Below are 23375 nucleotides of genomic sequence, written 5' to 3' on the forward strand. Positions count from 1 at the left end.
TACACAACGATAAAGAACAACGATGAAGCCGTGAAAAATCTTATAACATGGAGGAGGCTGGAGGTCATTATGCTGAGTGAACTTAGTCACAGAAGGACAAATATTGTATAAGACCACTATTATAAGAACTCAAGAAAAGTTTTAAATACAGAAGAAAACATTCTTTGATAGTTATGAGGGTGGGGAAGGAGGGTGAGGGTTATTTACTAACTAGAAAATACATAAGAATTGTCTTAGGTGAAGGGAAGGACAGCACACACTACAGGGGAAGTCAGCACAACTGAACTAAACCAAAGCTAAGAAGTTTCCTGAATACAGTCAAACACTTTGAGGGACACAGTAGCAGGGACAGGGGTCTGGGGACCATGTTTTCAGGGGACATCTAGGTCAACTGGCATAATAAAGCTTATTAAGAAAATGTTCTGCATTCTACTTTGATGAGTGACATCTGGGGTCTTAAAACCTTGCAAGTGGCCGTCTTAGATGCATCAATTGGTCCCAACCACCTGGAGTAAAGGAGAATGAAGAACATCAAAGACGCAAGGAAAGCAGTAGCCCAAGAGGCAGAAAGGGCCGCATAAACCAGAGACTTCATCAGCCTGAGACCAGAACTAGATGGTGCCTGGCCACCACCAATGACCGCCCTGACAGGGAACAAAACGGAGAGTCCCAGATGGAGCTGGAGAAAGGTGGAGTGCAGAACTCAAATTCTAGTAAGAAGACCAGACTTAATGGTCAGACTGAAACTGGAGGAACCCCAGAAAGCATGGCCCCCGGATTCTCTATCAGCCCAGAGCTAAAACAATTTCTGAGGCCAACTCTTCAGACAGGGATTAGACTGGACTGTGGGACATAAAATGATACTCGTGAGGAGTGTGCCACTTAGCTCATGTAGATACAAGAGACTAAAGGGGCAGCTTCTGTTCGGAGGTGAGATGGGAAGGCAGAGATGGTTAGGAGCTGGTTGAATGGACATGGAGAATCAGGGGTGGAAAGGAGGAGTGTGCTGTCACAGTATGGGGAGAGCAATTAGAGTCACATAACAATGTATGTATAAATTTTGTATGGGAAAAAATTTAAAAAAAGAAATTATATAAACATCACCAAAAATCGGCAAAGCACACCTAAAGTCAGTTCTTATTCCAGTCTTAACAGAATAAAGTATTGGTTGCATTTGGATTTTCAAGAACAGGTACAGAACTCTTCAAATTTCTGCACCTTCTGTCTTATTAATCCTGAACAAAATATTTCCAACATCCAGCTCCATGATCACACAGGTAGCTGAGCATGTTACTGTCCGAGAAAATGTGCTATGAGTTCTCAAATGATGGACTACATTGAGGCCAGATGTCAGAGGTGCTGAAATTGATAATCCATCAGTAATTTTCTATCTGTTGCAATAGCTCTGACCCACTGAACTAAATAAATATGTTTAATCACTGACTGGTCAACTCATCAAATGGTGCCTTGGGCTAAGGGGAAGAATTTGTCAAACGTACAATAGATAAAGCAAGAACCACAGCAAAAAGCAAGCCAGTAACTGCATTCCTTACCTCTATATATTTGCATTTCACTTTGCAAAAATAAACTTAAGTGGAAGTCATATTAGGAAAGCAACTTTTAGGCTAAGAAATTACAGACAGATGCTTTCTTAAAATTCTATTGTATTCCTTCTATTTTTTTCTACGTGAGCCAAACTGTTCATCTGTTTCAATTACACTGCAGTTATATATGAAGATATTCCGAAGTTCAATGAAAGGAAACACAATGAATAATGGTCAAAGATTGGGAAAGAACCACTGGAAGAGTGGCATCGTATGGTTACTAGGCCATGTGGAGATGCTGATTTGCAAATAAGTCTTTAAGATGAAGTTCTCTTCTGGAAAGAGAAATATCTTTCACAGTTGAAGTTAGCTAAGAGATTCCAGATTGTTGAGTATGAACAGGTAAGCCCATGTCATACAAACATTAATCATACTTAATGAGATAAAAGCTTTAGTAATGCGTGATGTTGGGTAAGTGACAGATCAGTCATCCTTGCATTGAATGTGCCAACAGCTATGTGATTATAAATGCCACCTGCCATCACTGTCCAGGAATGGAGCAAATTGAAGAGATTAGATGCACTGTACTGACCGCAAGCAGTAGTGATTTCTCCAAAGGATTCATGGAGGTACACAAAGAGCAGTCTCTGTATTAAGTTCTCTATGTCTTACCTCACCAGTGCTGTGTGTTGGCAGCCATGACAGAAAACTCTTGAACTTGTTTATTCACACTTGTTTAAGCCTGATTCTACACATTGACACACAGCCTGGAGGGGTAAGAAGATGGATGAGAGAAGCCAGGGCCATGAGGGGGTCAGGGTCATGATGTCACTAGATCTCATTAACTACATCACTCAAGACACCATTTACTCCAAAGGTCACTCCAAGGGAGGAGTCTGGTATAGGTAAAGGAGGAAGAGTTGGATTTTTTTCTTCTCAGAATTGACAAGACATATAAATATGAAACTTAATTCTAAATTTGCTTTTCTTTTCCAAATATGTCTATTCATTGAAATAAACAGTTTCTAAGAAATGAAGAATAAACTCCCTCTAAACTCCCACAAGAAAGAGTTAAGTATGCTTACAGGGCCATAAAACTCTATTTAATATACAAATTAACAATTACTCAGCTGATTTTTACCATGTAGAATTTGAGGCATAATGTATTTGTTAGTTGGGTTATAAAGGTGAGGGAAGGGCCAGTGTTCATAAAGACATCACAATTAGAAAGCTGAAAGGCAACCTTTTTTTGTGGTAGAAAAATTGTTTTAACTGACTTTAGAGAATGTGAAAACATATCTGGCACTAAGACTGTTACATAAAAATCTCCAAGAAACCACAATGTTAGAATTTTTTAAGGACTTATTAATCACATTTACTATTTAGATTATTTTCTATTTTCTGAGTACATGTCAAGCCATTATTTGAGATTTCTAAATGTTCCCTGAAGAAATAAAAACTTAAAATTATGTTAGAGGTTATCCAGTTTGACCAAATTATACAGTACTTAGTTATATTTGTGGTATTTTTATCTATTATTATAAGGAACAAAATTGAATCCGTTTCACAGATTGTCTATTATTAAAATCATACTGCTGAAAATCAAATTTAAAAAATTGAAATTGAAATTCTCTGGAAATAAAAACACAGTGTAAACAATGACTATTTATTTCTGGTGGTAATATTTCTTCTTACTTTTCTGTAGTTTTCAACATCGCCAAAATAGGAATATATTACACATAACCAGAAAAAAAAAAAAGACAAAATATAGTAAAACAAAACAAAACACACACACACAATAGTTTAGATAACATGGTCCCAAAGAAAGAAGAAATGTAATATTGGTCTAATATACGCCTGCTTATATGTATAATTATGAAATTAAGTTTAAAAATTTTAGAAAATAGAAAAAACAAATTTTACCAAATAAAATATTTCACATACTAAAATGGAAACCAGATACATAAGTGAAAAATTAACTTCTTTGCTTGGTATATTTCTTCACTTTTCTTTTTTAGAGAAACAAAACAGGATTCAATTTACATACTAGAATATATACATACCCTTTAAATGCCAAGAGAACAGAAATACTGGTCCAGGATATACATAATTTTTCAAGAAAACCAATCACCTTAGACCTAATACCTGACTGAAGAAGAAAAATGACTTAATTACATGGTTACAAGGTGAAGAAGGACTGTGTATACATGGAAACATGATCAGTTAATTTCTCAGAAGACATGTAAGATTAAGGAAAAGCCTCATTTTACCAGCAATATTATCAATTACTTGTTGTCAGCTAGAATTTGCATGAAGAAATGCTAACACACACACATACACACATAAGATATTATCTAGTATAAGGAAAAAGTCTTTTCACAGACTGGAGAAAAGGCCAATTAAACAGACTGACATAAAATTTACTTGATATCCAAGGTTGATGCATATCAAGTTCTGGAAGCAAAATGTGAATGACATGTTGGAATTTTTTTTTTTTTCCCAATGAACTTAGTCCAGTAATCTGCAAATGACCCTGTATATCAGCTGAGTTCAATGATCCCTCCTCTAGAGAACAAATGATCTAATCCAATACCCGCAAGGAAACAGACCCAGAGAGGTTGAAGGTTTGCTAAAAATCATAGAACTAGTTAGTATTAGAAAAGGGCCAGAAGCTGGTGTCTTAAATCCCTCAGAATTATATTTTCCCTATAATGCTGTCTGATGAAATTAGTTACCTAATTTGTCATCTCAACTCTGCTTACATGAGCTGGTGGCTTTGGTTAAGTGACTTCAGTCTCTGGGCCTCAGTTTCTACACGTGGATGGCAACAAGGGGACTAATGACCTCCAAAATACCTCCAACCTGCCAGCTCCTACATGGAACAATTTTATGATGACCTGATTCACCCTATTAAAGGTTGCTTTTTTTTTTTTTTCTGATTTAATCCTACATTCATTTCTTATGAGACAGCTTCCATTAATCCCCCTGTAATTAACATTGAGCCCAAATGGAATAAATGGGAGATTTTCTTATGCACAGGGTAAGGACCCCTTAAATAAGAATGAATAATGATAATATTTCCCAGAAGACATCTATGGCAGCCCTCAAGTATGATTAACTAGACCACTTCTTGTCTCTCTTTCTCCACAGAAATAGAACAGTTCATTTGCATGTCATCTGATATAAAGAGAGATCTAGCATATAATGGGTTATTATGATTCAGAATTGACTCGACAGCAATGGGTTGTTTTTTTGTTTTTTTTTTTTTACCTTTGGGTACTTCATTAGTAAAGCTTTTCCTTATGATGTGACAGAAAAGGAAAAGATAAAGCAAACTGAGATTCTAACATCTCTATTAATGGCGTACACATTTGAAGATTAGACTCTTATCAGGTTATCCATCAATCCCAAAGAACCAAATAAGTACTTACGAAGGACTTTGCAAATTGACCCCTTTATAGGCAGTCCTGTTTAACAATAGGCATTGAGAGAACCTGAGTTTAAAAAAAAAAAATCCTATATGAATATTAAACCCAGCATTTCCTCCCTCTTTTAAGAATATTTAAAGCAGATCCAGGAAGAAAACAACAAAAATAAATCAGCCTTTCTATCAAGCTGCACTTGAATCTGGACATGTGGGTCTGGGGGAATTATATGAAGGGTTGGCCTACAAAATGCAATTACTTTAATTGCTTATAATCTCAAAGGATTTCAAAATAAGATGTATAAGACGTATGTACAAATGGGATATTCCCAAGGACTTTTCATGAAGCATGCTAATACTAAATTTAAGGAAATTATTTCTAGTTTATGCTATTCCTGTGAATAGAAAAATAATGGGAATTATTTTGCAACGAAAGAGGGCACCAGCACTAAGTCTTGTTATCTTGTTTCATTATCATGGAGATTGATTTTTCCTTTGCGGGAAAGCATAAGGCAAAGCTACACCAAAGCCTGTAGTTGAACATAACTTCTTAGGTTCTTTTCCAACCAACAACATCATATTGTCTTTGGTTGGCCAATGATTCTTTATGATTCCAGGAAAAAAAACAGATACACCACAATCACTATCTGATAAGCTAAGGCAAAATCCTCCAACTTCCATCCACTGACCCTTTCCTTTCCTCTAAGGTGAGCCCTGGTGGCAGAATGGTTAAGAGCTTGGCTGCTAACCAAAAGGTTGGTGCTTCAAATCTACCAGCCGCTCCTTGGAAACTCTATGGAGCAGTTCTACTCTGTTCTATAGGGTTGCTATGAGTTGGAATCAACTCAAGGGCACCAAGATTTTTTACGGATTAAGGTCACAAGGAACAAATCTATTCTCTTTTCGGCATGATAGTTTTTTATGTGCTTGGCAAGAACTACCAAATCTCATTGTCTTCATTGCTCCTAGGAATAATCCAATTCTGTCAGCTTTTCCTACTTGTGACAGTCTTAAACTGATCTTTTCCTCTAGTAGCATTACAGTTTCAATGATGAATTTAAATTGATATTCAGAACTATTAACACTATTACATGCATAACTTCAGCAGCAAAAAAAAAAGTTGAATTATATTTCTAAATCTAAATCTGAACTATTAATGCAGTTTAGAGTAAGAGACTGTTTGGCAGCTATATAAATTGACTCTATTCAATAAATCATGCATGTATTAGGCACTCTTACTTTACTCCCATAAATGAAAACTCCCCTCAATAACTTAAGCTCTGTCCCTTAAAAAATATATTATTAAACTTCAAAAACAATGATGAGTAAACATTTAAAAATACAAAGATAAATCCACAGAACTAATGCAGCATGCATCCCAAGTTGAAATTTGTGAATTTCTAACAGTGTATTTGTGAATCCGAATAAGTGAATTTTAAACAGATCATGAACACTAAATAAAAATGTAATTCATTAATGTTTAAATAAGACACTGAGATGTTCAAATTATAATATAAATTCTTTCATTTCTAAAAATAATCTTTTTTATTTATATATTTAAGGTTTACTTAAGAGAGTTTGACAGCTAATTTTCTTTTTTTAACTTCTTGTATTGAAATAATTACAGATTTACAGGAAGTCACAAAGATAGTACAGAGAGGTCTCAGGCACTCTACCAAGTTTTCCCAATGGTTACATATTACATAATTGTAGTACAATATCAAAACCAGGAATTTGACATCGATATAAGGTGTATATAGTTCTATGTCATTTTATCACAGGTGCAGATTCGTATAACTACAACTGCAATCAAGATACAGAAGTATTCCATCACTACAAAGATCTTCCTCTTGCTATCTCTTAACTGGCACACCCATCCTTGCTCCACACCATTTCTAACCCCTGGCAACCACTAGTCAATGTTCCATCTCTATAATTTTGTCATTTAGAGAATGTTATGTAAATGGAATCATCCAATATGTAACCTTTGGAAAAGGCTTTTTTCACTCTGCATAATGCCCTTGAGATCCATCCAAAATATTGCATGTATTATTAATAAGTCATTCTTTTTCATTGCTGAGTATTATTTCCTGGTATGGATGTACCACAGCTTAACTATTCATCTGTTGAGGGATATTTTAGTGGTTTTCATTTTTTAGCTATTACAAATAAAATTGCTAACGATAAATGCGTACAGGTTTTATACACATGTAAGTTTTCAATTCTCTGGGATACCTGCCCAGGAGTGCAAATACATGATTTAAGTACATGTAACTGCACCATTTTACATTCTCACTAGCAAAGTTTGAGAGATCCAGATTCTCTGCATCCTTACCAGTATTTTGTATTGCTACTATTTTTTACTTTAACTGTTCTAATATATGTGTAGTGATAGCTCATAATACTCTTAATTCACTTTTTTTTTAATGGCAAGTGATTTTGGACATGTTTTCATATTTCCATCAATAGATCCCTTTTGGTGAAACGTCTCTTTATATCTTGTGCCTATTTTCTAATTGGATTTATTTTTAATTAATTTTTGTATAATGTGTGAGGGTTTAAGTCAAGGTTCATTTTTTGCCTATGGATATCCAGTTGCTCCAGCACCATTTGTTGAAAGACTATCCTTCCTTGTTTGATTAATTTTTAAATTTAAAGAAATAAATATAGCAATTTGAAAGTCAATTGGAGCGATTTTAATAATACTCTATGTACTGAGCTTAAAGGGAAACTATTAAAATTATCAGATGTCTACAAATACATACAGCAATGAGATAATGCATGTAAATACACTGATAACTCTCAAAGAAGTCTAGAAAGCATTATAAAAGTATCATTGCTATTATATCACTTTTTCTATAAAACTTAGTCCAGTTATCTTTAGATGTGAAATGACAGATGACTCATCTTATGAATTGAATTCTTAATCTCCAAGCTGCTTTGGCCTGCAAACATGTCAATAAGAACTGAAAGTGATGGATTTTTCTGATACTGATATTTGACAACTAGGAACTTACAGAGAAAATCAAATTACTTGAATCAACTAATGAGCTCTCAAATGTCAATATATAACCAAACAAAAAAATAAAAATGATTTCTCTTTCTATTCTTTCTTTCCTTTAATACCCCATGAATCAAAGGATTTTAGCAGCAAACCTTAGACTTCATCTGGTTCAGCAGCAGCATTATGTATATATACATACATATATATAAAATCTATTGCCATCGAGTCTATTCCAACTCACAGCAACCCTATAGGACAGAGTAGGACTGCCCTATGGGATTTCCAAAGACATAATCTTTACGGAAGCAGACTGCTACATCTTTCTCCCACAGAGCACCTGATGGACTCAAACTGCTAACTTCTGGTTAGCAGCTGAGCGCTTTAACCACTGTGCAACCAGGGCTCCCCATTTTATATAGAGAGAGAGATTAAACCTCAGAGGAATTAAGTAACTTGCTCAAAGTCACACCGCTGGCAAATAGTAGATCCTAGATAAAACCAATGTCCTTAACTATACATAAAGTACACAATCATTGTATACTTAAAATTTCTATAACCAATACATTATTTTTGCAGAACTGAGTAATTTTTTCTAGGTAAACACCTCAAACGAACAGTACTGATTTCTTCTAAATCATTAATGCAAATGATCTCTGTGTTGCTGGTTTAAATTTAACAATGAGGATGCTTAGCACAGTGGTTAAGAAGGCAGGCTCTAGAGCTAGGCTGCCTGAGTTCCAGTCATGGTTCTTCCTGTCTTAATCAATGGCAAGGTAAGTGTTTGTGCTTCAGATACATAACACAGAGAAAAAAGGATAGTACCCAAATCTTAAGGTTATTTTTAAGAACAGAATAAACTATAAATGTGAAAAGCTTGGAATAAAACCTGGCACTTGGTAAGCACCAGGGATTATTATTACTCAATTTCTGCCTGGAGAAATTTAATCTCATCTGTTCCTCAATTCTCTGGTCAGAATCAGCAGCTCCTACCTCTGTATTCCCCCAGTATGTCAACTGGTCCTTGCTTTTGCACTTACCACATTCTTTACCATCATACTACATCTTCTTTGAGGGCATGAATCATTATTTGTTCTATACTGAGTATGTGTATCCTCAATGCCTAATTGAGTACACAGCAGATAGCAGATGTTGTACAAATATATTACAAACAAAATTTGCATCTTCCCTTAAATCACAAACTCCTTTTTTTCATTCCTACTTACACTCTTTTAAAATGTCATTCTCTCATTTCCTGATACCAAGTTATGTCAACCTACATCATACCATATCTTAACTTACTTCATAGGTAGTCTCTTATCTCCACACTCTTCTATGCTACAATCCACCACACACTGTGTTCAGCATATCTCCTTTCATACACTGGAGTCCTGAGTGGAGCAAATGGTTACTGTGTTCAGTGGCTAACTGAAAGGCTGGAGGTTCAAGTCCACCCAGAAGCTCCTTGGAAGAAAGGCATGGCAATATATTTACAAAAAAATCAGCCATTGAAAACCTTATGAATTCTCAGAAATAACCACTTTGTGAGATTGGTTTTCTAGGTTTGAAAGCTTGGGACCTTAGTCTCATGGGATAGTTCAGTCAGTTGGCATAATGTAGTTCACAAAGTTTATGTTCTGCATCCTAGTGAGGTGAGTAGCATTTGGGGTCTTAAAAGCTTGCGAGCAGCCACCTAAGAGACAACTATTGTTCTCATCAGGAGCAAAAGAATAAGAAGGAAACCAAAGTATCAGAGAAGAAACTAGTCTACAGGGCTAACAGCCTACATGAGCCACAGCCTCATCTACTCTGAGACCAAAAGAACTTGATGATGCCCAGCTACCACAATCAACAGTTCTGATCAGGGCCACAACAGATGGACCCTAACAGAAGGGAGAAAAATGTGGAACAGAATGCAAATTCTTAAACGTTTTAGACTTACTGGACCAGATGAGACCAGAGGACTCCCTGAGTCTATCACCCTGAGATATTCTTTAAAGCCTGAACCAAAACTATCCCCTAAGATCACCTTTTAGAGAAATAACAGAGTGGCACACAAAATAAAAGATATTGCCCATAAATACGGTGCTCTACTAAAAAAAAATACATGCAAGGTCCAAAGCAAAGATGAAAAGATAACAAGGCAGGGAAGCTAAAGTACTGGAAATGTAACAACCAGAAAACAATTAAAGAGAATATTGACATAATGTGAAAAATATAACTAATATCACTGAACAATTTATATAGAAATTGTCAAATGAAAATCTAATAAACTAAAAGCACAATAAAATATTATTGAAAAGGAAAAACAGAAAAGAAAACCTTATGGAGCATAGTTCTAATCTAACATAAACAGAGTCATTGTAATTCAGATTTGACTCAATGGCAACTGGTACTGGTACTTCTTACCTTGCTCCCAAATCAAAACGCTATAAACGGTCTTCTAGGATAAAGAGAAACCTTTTTAGTCTGTTTTGTTGTTAGTTGCCATTGAGTCAATTCCAACTTATGGCAACCCCACATGTGTGGAATAGAACTGTTTCATAGGGTTTTCAAGGCTGTGATATTTGGGACATAGATAGCCAGGCTCGTCTTCCAAGGCACCTCTGGGTGAGTTGAAACCATCAACATTTCTGCTAGTGGTTGAGCACTTAACCATCCATGTCACCCAGGAATTCCTCTTTGTCAGTTTAATCATCACCAATGTCTACTCTAAGACTCGTTAACAACCTGTGATCTGCAGATGACACAATTTTGCTTGCCAAAAATGAAGATGACTTGAAACACATAGGGATGAAGATAAAAAACTACAGCCTTCAGTATGGATTACACCTGAACGTGAAGAAAACAAACACTCTCACAACTGAGCCCATAAACAACACCATGATAAATGATGGAGATATTGAAGCTGTCAAGGATTTCATTTTACTTGGATCAACAATCAATGCTCTTGGAAGCAGCAGTTAAGAAATCAAATGACATATGACATATTGCATTGGGCAAATCTGCTGCGAAAGTCCTCTTTAAAGTGTTAAAAAGGATGTCACTTTGAGGACCAAGGTGCACCTGACCCAAGCCATGGTATTTTCATTCTCCTCATATTCATGCGAAAGCTGGACAATAAAAAAGGAAGACAGAAGAACTGATGCATTCAAATTGTGGTGTTGGCAAAGAATACTGAATATACCATGGACTTCCAGAAGAAGAAACAAATTAGTTTTGGAGGAAGTACAGCCAGAATGCTCCTTAGAAGTGAGGATGATGAGACTTCATCTTGCTTACTTTGGATTAGTCACCAGGAGGGACCAATTGCGGGAGAAGCACATCATGGTTGGTAAAGTAGAGGGTCAGAAAAAGACAGAGACCCTCAATGAGATGGATTGACACAGTGGCTGCAATAATGGGCTCTAACACAGCAATGGGCTCAAACACAGCAAGGATTTTGAGGATGGTACAGGACTGGTGGCGCTGTGGTTAACAGCTCAGCTGCAACCAAAGGTTGGCAGTTCACTAACCAGCCGCTCCTTGGAAACCCTACGGGGCAGTTCTACTCTGTCCTATAGTGTAGCTATGAGTCGGAATCGACTCAACAGCAACGGGTTAGGTTTGGTTTGAGTTTACAGGACTGGGCAATGTTTTTGTTCTATTATATATAAGGTCTCTATATGTAGAAGGTGACTGGAAGGTACCTAACAATAACAACAAACAACTCTACCTCCCTCTTTAAATTATCTCCCTCCATTCCCCTACATGCATTCTCTGATTAAACTAATATACTCACCTCCCCTTCCCCCCAAAAAAGGCCAAGCAGAGCCTCAGGCCTTTGCTTTTATGTGGAGCACAGTTCTACCAAGACACACAGGAAGTCGCCATGAATCAAAATCTACTCGATGGTTAAGAGCTACAGCTGCTAACCAAAAGGTCAGCAGTTCAAATCCACCAGTCGCTCCTTGGAAACCACATGGGGCAGTTCTATTCTGTCCTATAGTGTCGCGATGAGTCGGAATCGACTCAAAAGCAATGGGGTTTTTTTTTTTTTTTTTTTTAATGGCAGCTGAGTTTTTTTCATTTTATAAGGCCACCTTTCATTCATATTCATCCATAAGCATATTGTGGCTACATCTTCCCCCAACTCCTGTGCCATGTCCTTTCTGAAGGCCCTTACTCTACACAACAGTGGGATGTTAGCCGCCACTTGATGAGGCTATGCAGGCTCCTCCCAACACAGGCACCATCTGGGGGCATGGACCTCTGAAACCACTTTTTACTCCTAAGAGCGTGGAAACCCAGTAAAGACCTTTAAATGAATTTAAGAAAAAAACATCAAATGTTCTCGTTCAATGTGAATAAGTGGGGAAAACAAGTAGGGGTCAGATTACCACATTAAAAAAAAAATTATCTTTATAAATATTAAGAAGGGTCCTTTCACTCTACTTTTATAACTAGGAAAACGGCCTGGGTCTTAGATGAAAGTGTAGGTGATAAATGACAGTCACTTCTTTTTATGGATTTAATTTAAGCTCAAATCCCATGTCCCCCATGTGATGCTGGTCAAGGGCCTATAACAACAGGCAACCAGAGTTTTCTTGCCACCTGTAACCCAGCCGTACATCCTTGCTTGCTGTTCTTTTGAGGACCAGTTGAGACTAACCAATGAATAAACGATCAGGAAATATCTTGGGTGGAAGACTTTCCAGAAAAAAAAAAATAAAGAAGAAGAAAACAAAAGGGAAAAAACAACATCACCTGTTGGGATTTGCCAGGGTTTGGGCCTATATATCTGTCTGTCACGTCATTAAAGCCCCTGTCTCTCTTACTACCCTTGCTTGACTCCCCACCAGAGACAGAGAGACTAAATTATTGATGTCTGAGCAGCCCCAAGGGAGTGGGAATTTCAGACAGTTTACAAAAGCCACACCAAGCTGAGGCCTAGCATTGCTCATAGAATATTGCTAGTACCCTATTAACAAAAACGTATGAACATGTCCTACTTAAGAAATGGGTGATTGGAAATACTGCTTTTGCTTTTGAAAACCTCCTAAGAGTAAAAACCAATCACCATGGTATAGATTGCAGAGAATATGTTAATACTATACTTACATCTTATCCTTTAACAGTTAAACCAGAGACTATTACAAACTTCTGTACAGAAAAGATTTTTTCAAGATTATAACAACAGTTCATACACTACCTTTATTTTTTACACTCTGGTAAAGAGCTTACCCATATACACAGACTTGTGCTCAAAAGAAGTGCAAACTCCTTCATATAATCACAGAAATCTTGTGGGGCTTCAGAATGGAAAAGTGTGTATTATAATTATCAGAAGTAAATTCGATCTAAGGAGAGAAAATTGGAGACTTGTCATTCTGCTAAACCAGAAATCTTAGGAGAAAAGCATGGAAGTTGCAGCACAGAAATACATTTGCTACAGTGTCATCCTAGACACATCTGTAGTAAAATCAGCTTGTATTTTCACACCAGTTCATATCTAATCAATTCAAAGTTTATAGATGCACAGACTTCCAAAACCCTAAATATCTTTTTTTTTTTCCTTAGCTTTATCTAAAAATGCTTCTGGGTTGAAAACCAGAGCAGATATCAACATGTTTGTCTTGTTACACTTGAGTATCACTGTGAGTATCTTCCCTGTTATTCGTCCATTAGGACTGATGTGATTGCGAAGCTTGGGCAATACAGTTTATGGAAATAATCTTTTGAAAAGCAGAGGACATCAAGATTTCACTTCACTTATGTGCTTTCCCTACATATGTTAATTCAGATTAATTGTGAGTTAATGGGAACTTGAGATGTGTACTGAGTAGGGACTGAATACAGTCAATTCAATCAACAGAAACCTGATACAAAAAAAAACTTTGCACATATTTAAATAGATCATAAGTGCAAACGTGTTCCCCAGGCATAGCAATTTTTCACCTTCGATGTGAAAATCAAAGGAAAGAAAGACCTTTATCTGAAAGTTGAAAGTATTTTATGTAGTATCACAAAATTAAAAGCTATGTACACAATAAAACCCAAATGACACAGTAAACCTAATGTATGTGCACATGCACCCACGTACACATACCTTATGAGGTTGTCTGTTCCCTTATGTCACTGTGCCTGCTACTTTGTTTCCTGTTTCTAGTTAGAGATGTTTCAGATCGACTTTTTAGTGCTTATACATTCATGGTTTATAACACTTTCCATTGATTTTACAGATTTCTTTTAAAACAGCCTTGGACCGACATTGTGGATGGAGGGCAGTACTGTACCAAATTTGCTGAGTGCAAACAATATTTGCTTCTCATCCTTTTACTTTCTGCTTAACACAATCTCTCACTCCTAGTAAATGCTATTTATGTTGTCAGATTTATGGTCTAAGTACCTTGAGCTATATTTTTCAGTTGTCTGCTCACTCTTCCCTCTGCCCCTCCCAAAAAAATCTCTTTAACTGTCTCCTAAAATTTGTAGAAACACAAATAGAAGAAATCATGAAAACACTAGGTGCGCCTCTGTTCTTTTTTGGTCAAAATTTCTAAGTATCAATTCCAGCCCAACTCTTTCACATTTAAGAAGCTAGGTTTGTTTGTATATTTATTCGTCTTTTAAGAAAGACATGGAGAACTGAAGCTCCTTGGGTGGGGCAAACAGTTAACTCACTTGGCTGCTAAACGAAAGGTTAGAGGTTCAAGTCCACCCAAAGGTACCTCGGAAGAAAGATCTTATGGCATACTTCTGAAAAATCAGTCATTAAAAACCCTGTGGATGACAGTTCTACTTTGACACACATGGGGTCGCCATAAGTCAGAACTGACTTAAAGCCAACTGATTTGATTTTGTTTGGATGGAGGAATGATGGCAGTTCTCTGTTCTCCCACTCTTACTTACTTAACCAACTTCTGTTCCAATCACTCATTATTTATGCCAAATCTTTCAAGTAAAAGAAAAGACTTTCAGAGATTTGGAAGGAAAGTAACCAGAAAATGGGAAACGTAATGTCAGTTATTCTTCCAACCAGTTCCCAAGAAGCCATCAAATCACCCACTTTCAGGACAAATGCAAACATGACCAAAAATGAAATGAAGACTTAAGTAACAAGATTATCCAACTTAACTGGGGCCAAAATCAACAGGGTCTTATAGAAACCCCTAAAGGGGAAGAATCAGGATTTATTCCATCACTTTATATCTATTTGAATTCAATGAAGGGGCCAGGAAAAAAAAAAAAATAGAAACTTTGTGGCCATTCAATTTTCCCATACTGTTAATTTTTATTTTTCTTAATTAGCTGAATTTAACTTCATATATACAGACATGACACAGGAAGCCTAACATTACAGAAATTCAGTAATACTTATCAAATGCTAGCAAGGTTTACTGACTATGCTTTGTACTGAGAGGACCGGATACAGTTAATTCAGTGGCACTGATAAATACTGTTTTATCTACAATTAAAATTTACATACATGTTCCTCAAAAAGTTAAACAAAGAGTGACTATACAATCCAGAAATATCATTCCTAGGTGTATACCCAAGAGAAATGAAAATCTATGTCCATACAAAATTTGTACATGAATGTTCATAGCAGCATTATTCTTAATAGCCAATAAGTGGATACAACCCAAATGTCCACTAGCTGATGAATGGATAAATAAAATGCAGCACAGCCATACAGTGGAATACTATTCAGCAATGAAAAAAGAACGAAGTACTGATACGTGCTACAACAAGGCTGACTACTGAAAACATTATACCGAGTGAATGGAATCCAGTCATGGAAGTCCACATATTGTATGATTCTATTTATATGAAATGTCCAGAACAGACAAACTTACAGAGACAGAAAATAGATTAATGTTTGTTTAGGGGTGGGGGATAGGCTTGAATACTAGTGGATACACGGTTTTCTTTAGGAAGGAGGAAAATATTCTAAAATCACATAGTGGTGATGGTTGTACAACATTGTGAATATACTAAAAAACACTGAATTGTACACTTTAGACGGGTGCATGGTATATGAATTGTAACTCAATAAATCATTTTTTTCACTAAAGAAAGTTATCCATGGCTTAGTCTTTTTGCACTTTATTTTATCTTGTGCCTTTATAGGATAAAAACATATTTTGGTGAGATGAGATTCATCCACAGCCAAAATAAAATAAGTAAAAACATTACATATATATTTAACTTGGAAATATCAAGAAAACAATTTATCTCGTGTTCATTGTTAATGCCACCTGTGACCTCGCTTACTCAAGTCAGTCTACTTCTGTAACCTCTCTTACTCGTACAGATAAAACATCAATTTAGTTTGGGATTTAAAGCAAACAAGATCATTATGTTTGTAGAGTGTTCCACAGCTTTGCTATTCTAGCAATCTGTGACCTATAAATAATGCAAGACCTTTGCCTTCTCTAAATGACTTTCTTGCAGCATAAGTCTTGAAACATGGACAAAAAAAAAGAAAAGAAATCACCCTGCAGTCATGGAATTCAATCTATTTCTAGTTCCCCAACTGAATTATGAATCAGATCTGTTCTTTCTTTTGTAGTTGCATCAAAAGCCAACTTTTGAACATTTAGCCATTTTATTTTATTTTATTTTAATCAAAGGAAAGGTAAATCCCTGCTAATCTTAAAAGTTCTTGTGTTTTGCTTGAGAGTAAGAAAGGCAAAAAAAAAAAAGATCGGTTTCTACATGACCCCTGACCTTTGAACTACAACCTCCTTGCCACTAAAGCATTCAACACCTCATTTAATCTCCCCTCTCTGCACTGGCATAGTGCTGAGAAAAGGAAACGGAAAAAATAATCTGGGGACTTCATCAATTTTTCATGAATTTTCATTTAGGCCAGAGCCCCCTCTTACCCTGGTCAATAGATCAAGCTGCTGTCATATATTTACCACCTGGGGCTACAGCTGCTATCTCTAGGGGTTGCCGCTGACGTAGGCAGCATCCCAAGCAGCCGCAATCTGGGTGAGGACCCCGGGTGCTCCTTCTGCTCCTGACACACTGAAACCCTCTCCACACCAGCGACCGCCTCTGTTCTCCTGGTTGTCCCCTTGGAAAACTGCACATTAACTTCTTCAGTGCGAAGCTCTGCTAGTGGCCCTGCAGTTCTCTAAAGGCCTTTTCTGAGATCTAGTGATTTCAAAAACACACTCTGGATTACTATTTTTTCCAAACCAAGAAAAAAAAAAAGGTAAGACAAATATGAGGTGATTCAACTCTCTATTACAATGACTGGTCCTGAATATTTTTTTTCCTTCCACCATGTTGTTCAGTTACATAAAGCTGAAATATTTATTACAACAAAAAAACTCAAATATGTACATTAAAGAGCAGGCTGACTTCCATAGAGCCAGTTAAGAGATTGTTATTTAAAAACTGAACATTGCATACTAGAAACTAAGAATTTTGAAATTAAAAATGAAACCAAGGTGAAGCAAAGAGATGCACATTTTTCCATAATTTCAATCAAAACTAATTTCACAATCAAATTTGTGACAAATTTGCTTGCTACTTATCTATACACCCTTAACCACCTAGGTAAACCTACATTATTGGTTTTCAACTGATTTTAGCCCCAAAGAACATTTGGCAAAATCCAGAGACATTTTTGGTTGTCCATCTGGGGACTATGGGGATTTCCTACTGGCATCTAGTGGGCAGAGACCAGGGATACTGCTGAACATCCTAAAACGCACAGCACAGCCCCCACAGTAAGTAATCATTCAGCCCCAAACGGCTATAGCGCAGAAGTTAAGAAATCCAACTCTATTCCCTCATTTCCCATTCAGAGCTGAATTCCTGAAAGAATAGTCGTCATTTTCCATTCCACCACATACTCATTCTTCAGCTGCTGTGATCTTTTCTCCTCATGAGAGACCACAGACACTTCTTATTTGACCACTATGTGGCATTTGTACTGCCTACTCTTTTTTCTTCTCTTAAAACTATTACCTTATCTTTCTCATCACTAGCACTACTCTAGCACTCTGATACCTCTTCTGAGTCTCCTGCACTGGTACTTCTTTCCCTTGCCCACTCTTAAATATTAGTGTTCTAAGAGGGGGAATGGCCTTCAGCCCTTATTAACCGTTCCTTGCACAGAGCCTGGTTGGACAATCACATCAATTTCTATCTATTCTCGTGGTTTCAACCTCTATCTGGGAAAGTCCTCTCTTCTCAGTTCCAGAAGCTCTTTTTTTTTAAGTGAAAGTCAGATATTTTTACCCAAATATCTCAGTGGTGTGTCAACAATACAGTCAAAGTTGACACGTTCCCCTGTTCCCGCTACGGTGACTTCTCTGGTATTTCCCATCCCTATGGATGGCAGCACTACATTCCAGTCACTCAGCTAAAAATGAATCTGGGAATCTCCCTAATTCCCCACCACCCTCTTCCTCATTCTCCATATCAAATTGACCATAACGTGATGTGAGTTATAATTCCCAAATACGTTTCAAAGCATTTCTCCTTTCAATCTTCACAGCGACGTCTATAGTTTAAAATCTACCACTATCTCATTTCTGAAGTATTTGATAGCTTTAACTCTTCTCTCACTTCAGTTGTCATCCCTTTAACTCAATCTTCAATTTTCTTTCAAAGAATTTCCTTTATCTAACAACAACAACAATCTAGATATTATGATTTGGCACATGCCTAATTCTCTGATTTATTCTTCCTACCTTCATTACCCTGGGGCAATGCCGCATCAAGCTACCTGCACGTCCCCAAATACAGTGTTCATTTCGGTTTCCATTCTCTCTACCTGGATGACCTTTCACTTCAGTTTCCACCTGATGCATTCTTACCTGTCTTTCAAGTAGAGATCAAATGATATATCCTCCTAGAACCCTTTTAAAACCATCTGCTTGGAAAAAAATGAAATACTCTCCCCTTTGGGTTACCATAGTATATTTTATATGCCTCTATCATATACCCTTTATTATTTAATTATATATTTACATTTTTATTATTAATTACCTATTTACATGTTCACTAGGAAACCCTGCTAGTATAGTGGTTAAGTGCTACAGCTGCTAACCAAAAAGGTCGGCACTTCGAATCCACCAGGAGCTGCTTGGAAACTCTATAGGGCAGTTCTACTCTGTCCTAAGTGTCACTATGAGTTGGAATCGACTCAATGGCAACAGGTTTGTTTTTTTGGTTGATCATCCCAACTAGATAGTGAGCTCTTTGAGAATAGACTGGAGTGTGTCTTATTCCTTACTGTACAACAAGTCGTCTTTCAGTAGGGGTCCACTTTCCTTTAATGGATGAAATGATTGAGCCTTTATGTTGAGTGTCCTAACATTTGAAGGCCAAACATTTATATAATCTGCAGCTATTCCTCTATCATTTTACACCCATACACCCTGGTGACCAATAGGTATTGAAAAATCACAATGTTTTGACCTCAAATTTCCATTGTATTACGTCTTGTGATGCACAAAGCAAAAAGACTATGAGAAAATGTGAAAGAGTTGAGCAGAATATAAATGAACATTATTTGATCTCACATTTCCTCAAATGGCATGAACTGGTGACATGGCATTAGAAGAAAGAATTTTATTCACTAGCTAAATCCAATTTTGAAATCATCTTGTTTTCCTCTCTAGGTCAAAAGTAATTCAAGTATTTCTCAAAGCTCATTTATTTATAGGAAAAAAAATGCTACTGTCATATTGCATGAAAAAAAAAGGACAATTTAAAATATTCCTCCTAAAACAGTTTGATTCATTACTAATGATGCAATTAGGGAAGAGAGCAATCCTTTTAGAGTAAAGAAAAGCACAAGATGCATGTGTGTTGAGAGCAAGTGTAACAAAGCAAATATTCAGAGAGAAAAAAAGTTTATAACTGCACAACAGTAAAGTGACTGGCCAATTCAGAAAAAAAAAAATCTTTAGAAGTAAATTTAGTTAAAGATTTAAAAAATAGATATTTGGTATTGAGGAGATAAAACAATAAATTCTAAAAGTATTAATTTTAATTTATGTAAAGCAAGTCCAATTTCACTTAGAATGCTTTTCAAAATAAGTCACAATTCCTTAGAACTAAGAATCAGAAGATTCAGGATCTGATCTTGAATTCCCCATTAACTTGTCTAAATTTAGGTCACTAAACCATCTTATTTCTGGAACTTTTAAAACAGAGTGAACTATTTCAATGCCAAATTCTAATGATAATTTTTTCCCACCAGATCCCCTAATGTTAAACATGACAGGCCTTATTATCCCATTTTATAGATAAAGAAAATGAAGCCCATGATAATTGGAACACTTCAAAATAAAAATGGAACATTTAGGAATACTTATATTCTTCAGGGTTTCTGTGTATATTTCAGAGCTCATTAAACTATTAAATTTAACTACTTTTGAAGTATCATTTTATATAAATGAAATTACCTGGTATTGGGTATAGAAAAGCACTGTTAGCTAAAATTGTAATACTCATTTTCAAAGTACTTCACATAACAAATTTGGGTCTTAACATTCTTCTCATCTTCTATTGATTGATACATTTCAAGTATCATTGGCTTCCAGGTTCCTGGTAAAAACTATAAGTCAGAAGACTGGAGGTTGGAAAGCAAAAGCTTTCATTGGTATATCCAAATAAGAAATAGTAGGATTTTGTTTACTAAAAGATGCTTTCACGTGTAAAGACAATGATATATTTTAGAGAATCTTAGATGCACATATCCACAAGTTTTGCAACTATTTGTATCTACTGTGATACCATGTAGCATGAGATTACAAGGATAAACTCTAAATAAAGACATGAGAACATGAGCTATTATTTAGCAACACCACCCTTCAGCTATATAAATAAGGACCCTGCATTCTGCAAATTCCTCAGTACCCTTAATCTATGAAGACCTACTTATGCAACTAGAAGGTAGAGGGCTACAAACTTCTATTAGGCACAGTTTTCGACATCTTATCGATAATCCACTTTAGATAAAATCTATCCTCAAAATAGCTTAACATCAAAAATTTACAGAACTATATAAAATACAACCTTAAATCTTCGCCTACGAACCAGAAAAAAATCTACTGTATGTCTGAATTTGTTTTGCAAAGTGATCCAAGAAGTTACTGAACCAATATCCAAATTGACGTAAAGCATTAATGCCTTGGTTTACGAATATATATAACTATTTATATGTTAATAAATAAAATACTGGATTTATGCCTCATCTTTGATACTGTTACCTACAAACTTTTCTTTTTAACATAACTAACTTTAATACTATATTTCCTGTTAACAATTCCAGTTTTAAATATGACCAGCAGCTTTATCACCTACACATTGATTTAATATAAATAAACTTATTGCAACAGCCCTGGCTTGACATTATTTTGACTTGATGTGTTTGGAGAAGGGAAAATAAAATTATGCAGAATGTGTTGATTATTCTGTTCTATAAGTATCAAGCAGCTGTAGGAACAAAATCAGTGCTTACTAAAAAAAAAATTAATAAAAGTAAATGTGTGTGCCATTTATAAGGTTCACTATATTCACTTACATGCCACTTCCAGAGATGCATTTCGACTCACTGCTTCACCAAGATAGTTCCTTGCAACACAAACGTAGCTTCCTTCATCAGGTTTACTTCTGCGCCCGTGCACAATGCGCAAGAAGAATAAGGATCCGCTGGGCAGAAGCATCCTGTGGGACCGGGGATCATCCTTATCAGTCTCCACCCGCTCACCATCCTTGTACCACTCAATGGTGGGCGTTGGCCGGCCCTCTGCCTTGCAGTTCAAAGTGGTGGGCTCTCCCTTAGAGACTATGACATCTGAAGGGTGCTCCACAATTCGTGGGGGAAAGTCTTCCTGGCGAAGACGAGATCCTACAACACATGAGAGAATGAAGACAAGCTTTAGCACTTCCTTATCAATAGTTTTTGTTTCACTTAGGTTCATGACGGTGAAATTAAATTCTTCAATTATTCAAAATGCACTTACTTATATTTTATTTATGCTTCACTCTTGTTTTTTATGCATCTTATAAGTCATCCTAACTCCTTTGGGGAATATATACACAATATAGCAATAAATTAATATGTTCACTCTGATGAGTTAGGTTAAACATGGCCCAGGAATCACAACAAGTAAAAGTAAAAAACAGCATTTGAGATTTTCACTGGGGACTGACATGGTTGGCATGGCTACAAAGAGGAATAAAACTAACTGCTTGTCCTCAAAGTGCTTACTATCTACTTGGGGAATGAGACAAGTAGACAAGTAACAGGAATACACACAAAGCTACCATTTACTGTGCAAGCACTGTTACATCAGACTTTTAACATCAAAAGTAACCTGTAAACTATGTACAAATACTATATCAATTTTAAACTGAAGAAACAGCTTAGGAAATGACATCAATTGTCCAAGAATGTAGATGAAGTAAGCAGTAGAGCCAGGATTTGAACCCAGGTGAGACTGACTAAGGAACTCGAGTATAAATCACTGTTAAAGTAAGTGTTGCAAAGAGATCCAAGAAATGCACTATAGAAAAAGAAAAAAAAAATCAGGTAAACTGTAAACCAAAACTGTTGCCATCGAGTCGATTCCGACTCATAGCGACCCTATAGGGCAGAGTAGAACTGCCCCATGGAGTTTCCAAGGAGCCCCTGGTGGATGAGATCTATCAACCTTTTGGTTAACAGCTGTAGGACTTAACCACTACGCCACCAGGCTTTCGGCTTAACTCTAGGTAGAGGATAATAAGAAGGCTCTCCCTGAAAAGAAGGCATTTAAATTGAGCTGTAAAGAATAAAAATATGTTAACTGAAGAAGAAAAGCATTCAGATGGAAGGAATGCCATGAGCAAATGCACAGAGAGATGAGAGCAGGTACGCAATACATTTTCTAATGAGGGAGGATGCTGATGTGGCAAGTGAGGATACAAGGTAATCTTGGAGCCAGAGCAGAAGACTTCGAATAGCATGCTAAGGAGTAAGAATGTTACCTGTTTGGTTAAGAGTTTTTGAGGGGCCAGTGAGGTAAGTGTGTTTTAGAAAATGCTTATGCGCTGCAATGAAAAAGATTGATAATAATGGGGATGAAATGGCAGTTGTGGGTTACTTGAGTCTAAGAGCAGTAAAAATAATCTGACTTTGGGAAATGATGCTGTAGGTAGAAAGAGAAAGGAAGACCTAAGGCATATAATAAAATAAATACTTGACAGAATCTGGCATACCACCATATAATAAGGAAGCATGATCGATACCAATGACTTCCTTGTGACTGCAATGAAAATGGTTCCATGGAGGTGTTTAAGAAATAGAAAGAAAAAGACCCATTCGTATTTGAAGATGGAAATACTGCATAATGTTTTGCTTTGAATATTTATAATTGATAAGGCTCAATGGCCATTATTTGTGGAAACT

The 23375-nt window shown here is 36.4% G+C and overlaps 1 protein-coding gene across 1 annotated transcript in view; it reads right to left on the bottom strand.

Moving 5' to 3' along the window:
• Window positions 1-21906, bottom strand: part of ROBO2 (roundabout guidance receptor 2) — a 591630-nt gene extending 569724 nt beyond the window's left edge. Inside the window, exon 1 of the mRNA XM_023726649.1 lies at window positions 21507-21906. Within this exon, the coding sequence (XP_023582417.1) occupies window positions 21507-21906 (400 nt within the window). The remainder of the gene's footprint in view (window positions 1-21506) is intronic.
• Window positions 21907-23375: the final 1469 nt, after the last annotated feature.

The sequence above is a fragment of the Trichechus manatus genome, unplaced genomic scaffold (genome assembly GCF_000243295.1).
Source record: "Trichechus manatus latirostris isolate Lorelei unplaced genomic scaffold, TriManLat1.0 scaffold00012, whole genome shotgun sequence".
Lineage (NCBI taxonomy): Eukaryota > Metazoa > Chordata > Mammalia > Sirenia > Trichechidae > Trichechus > Trichechus manatus.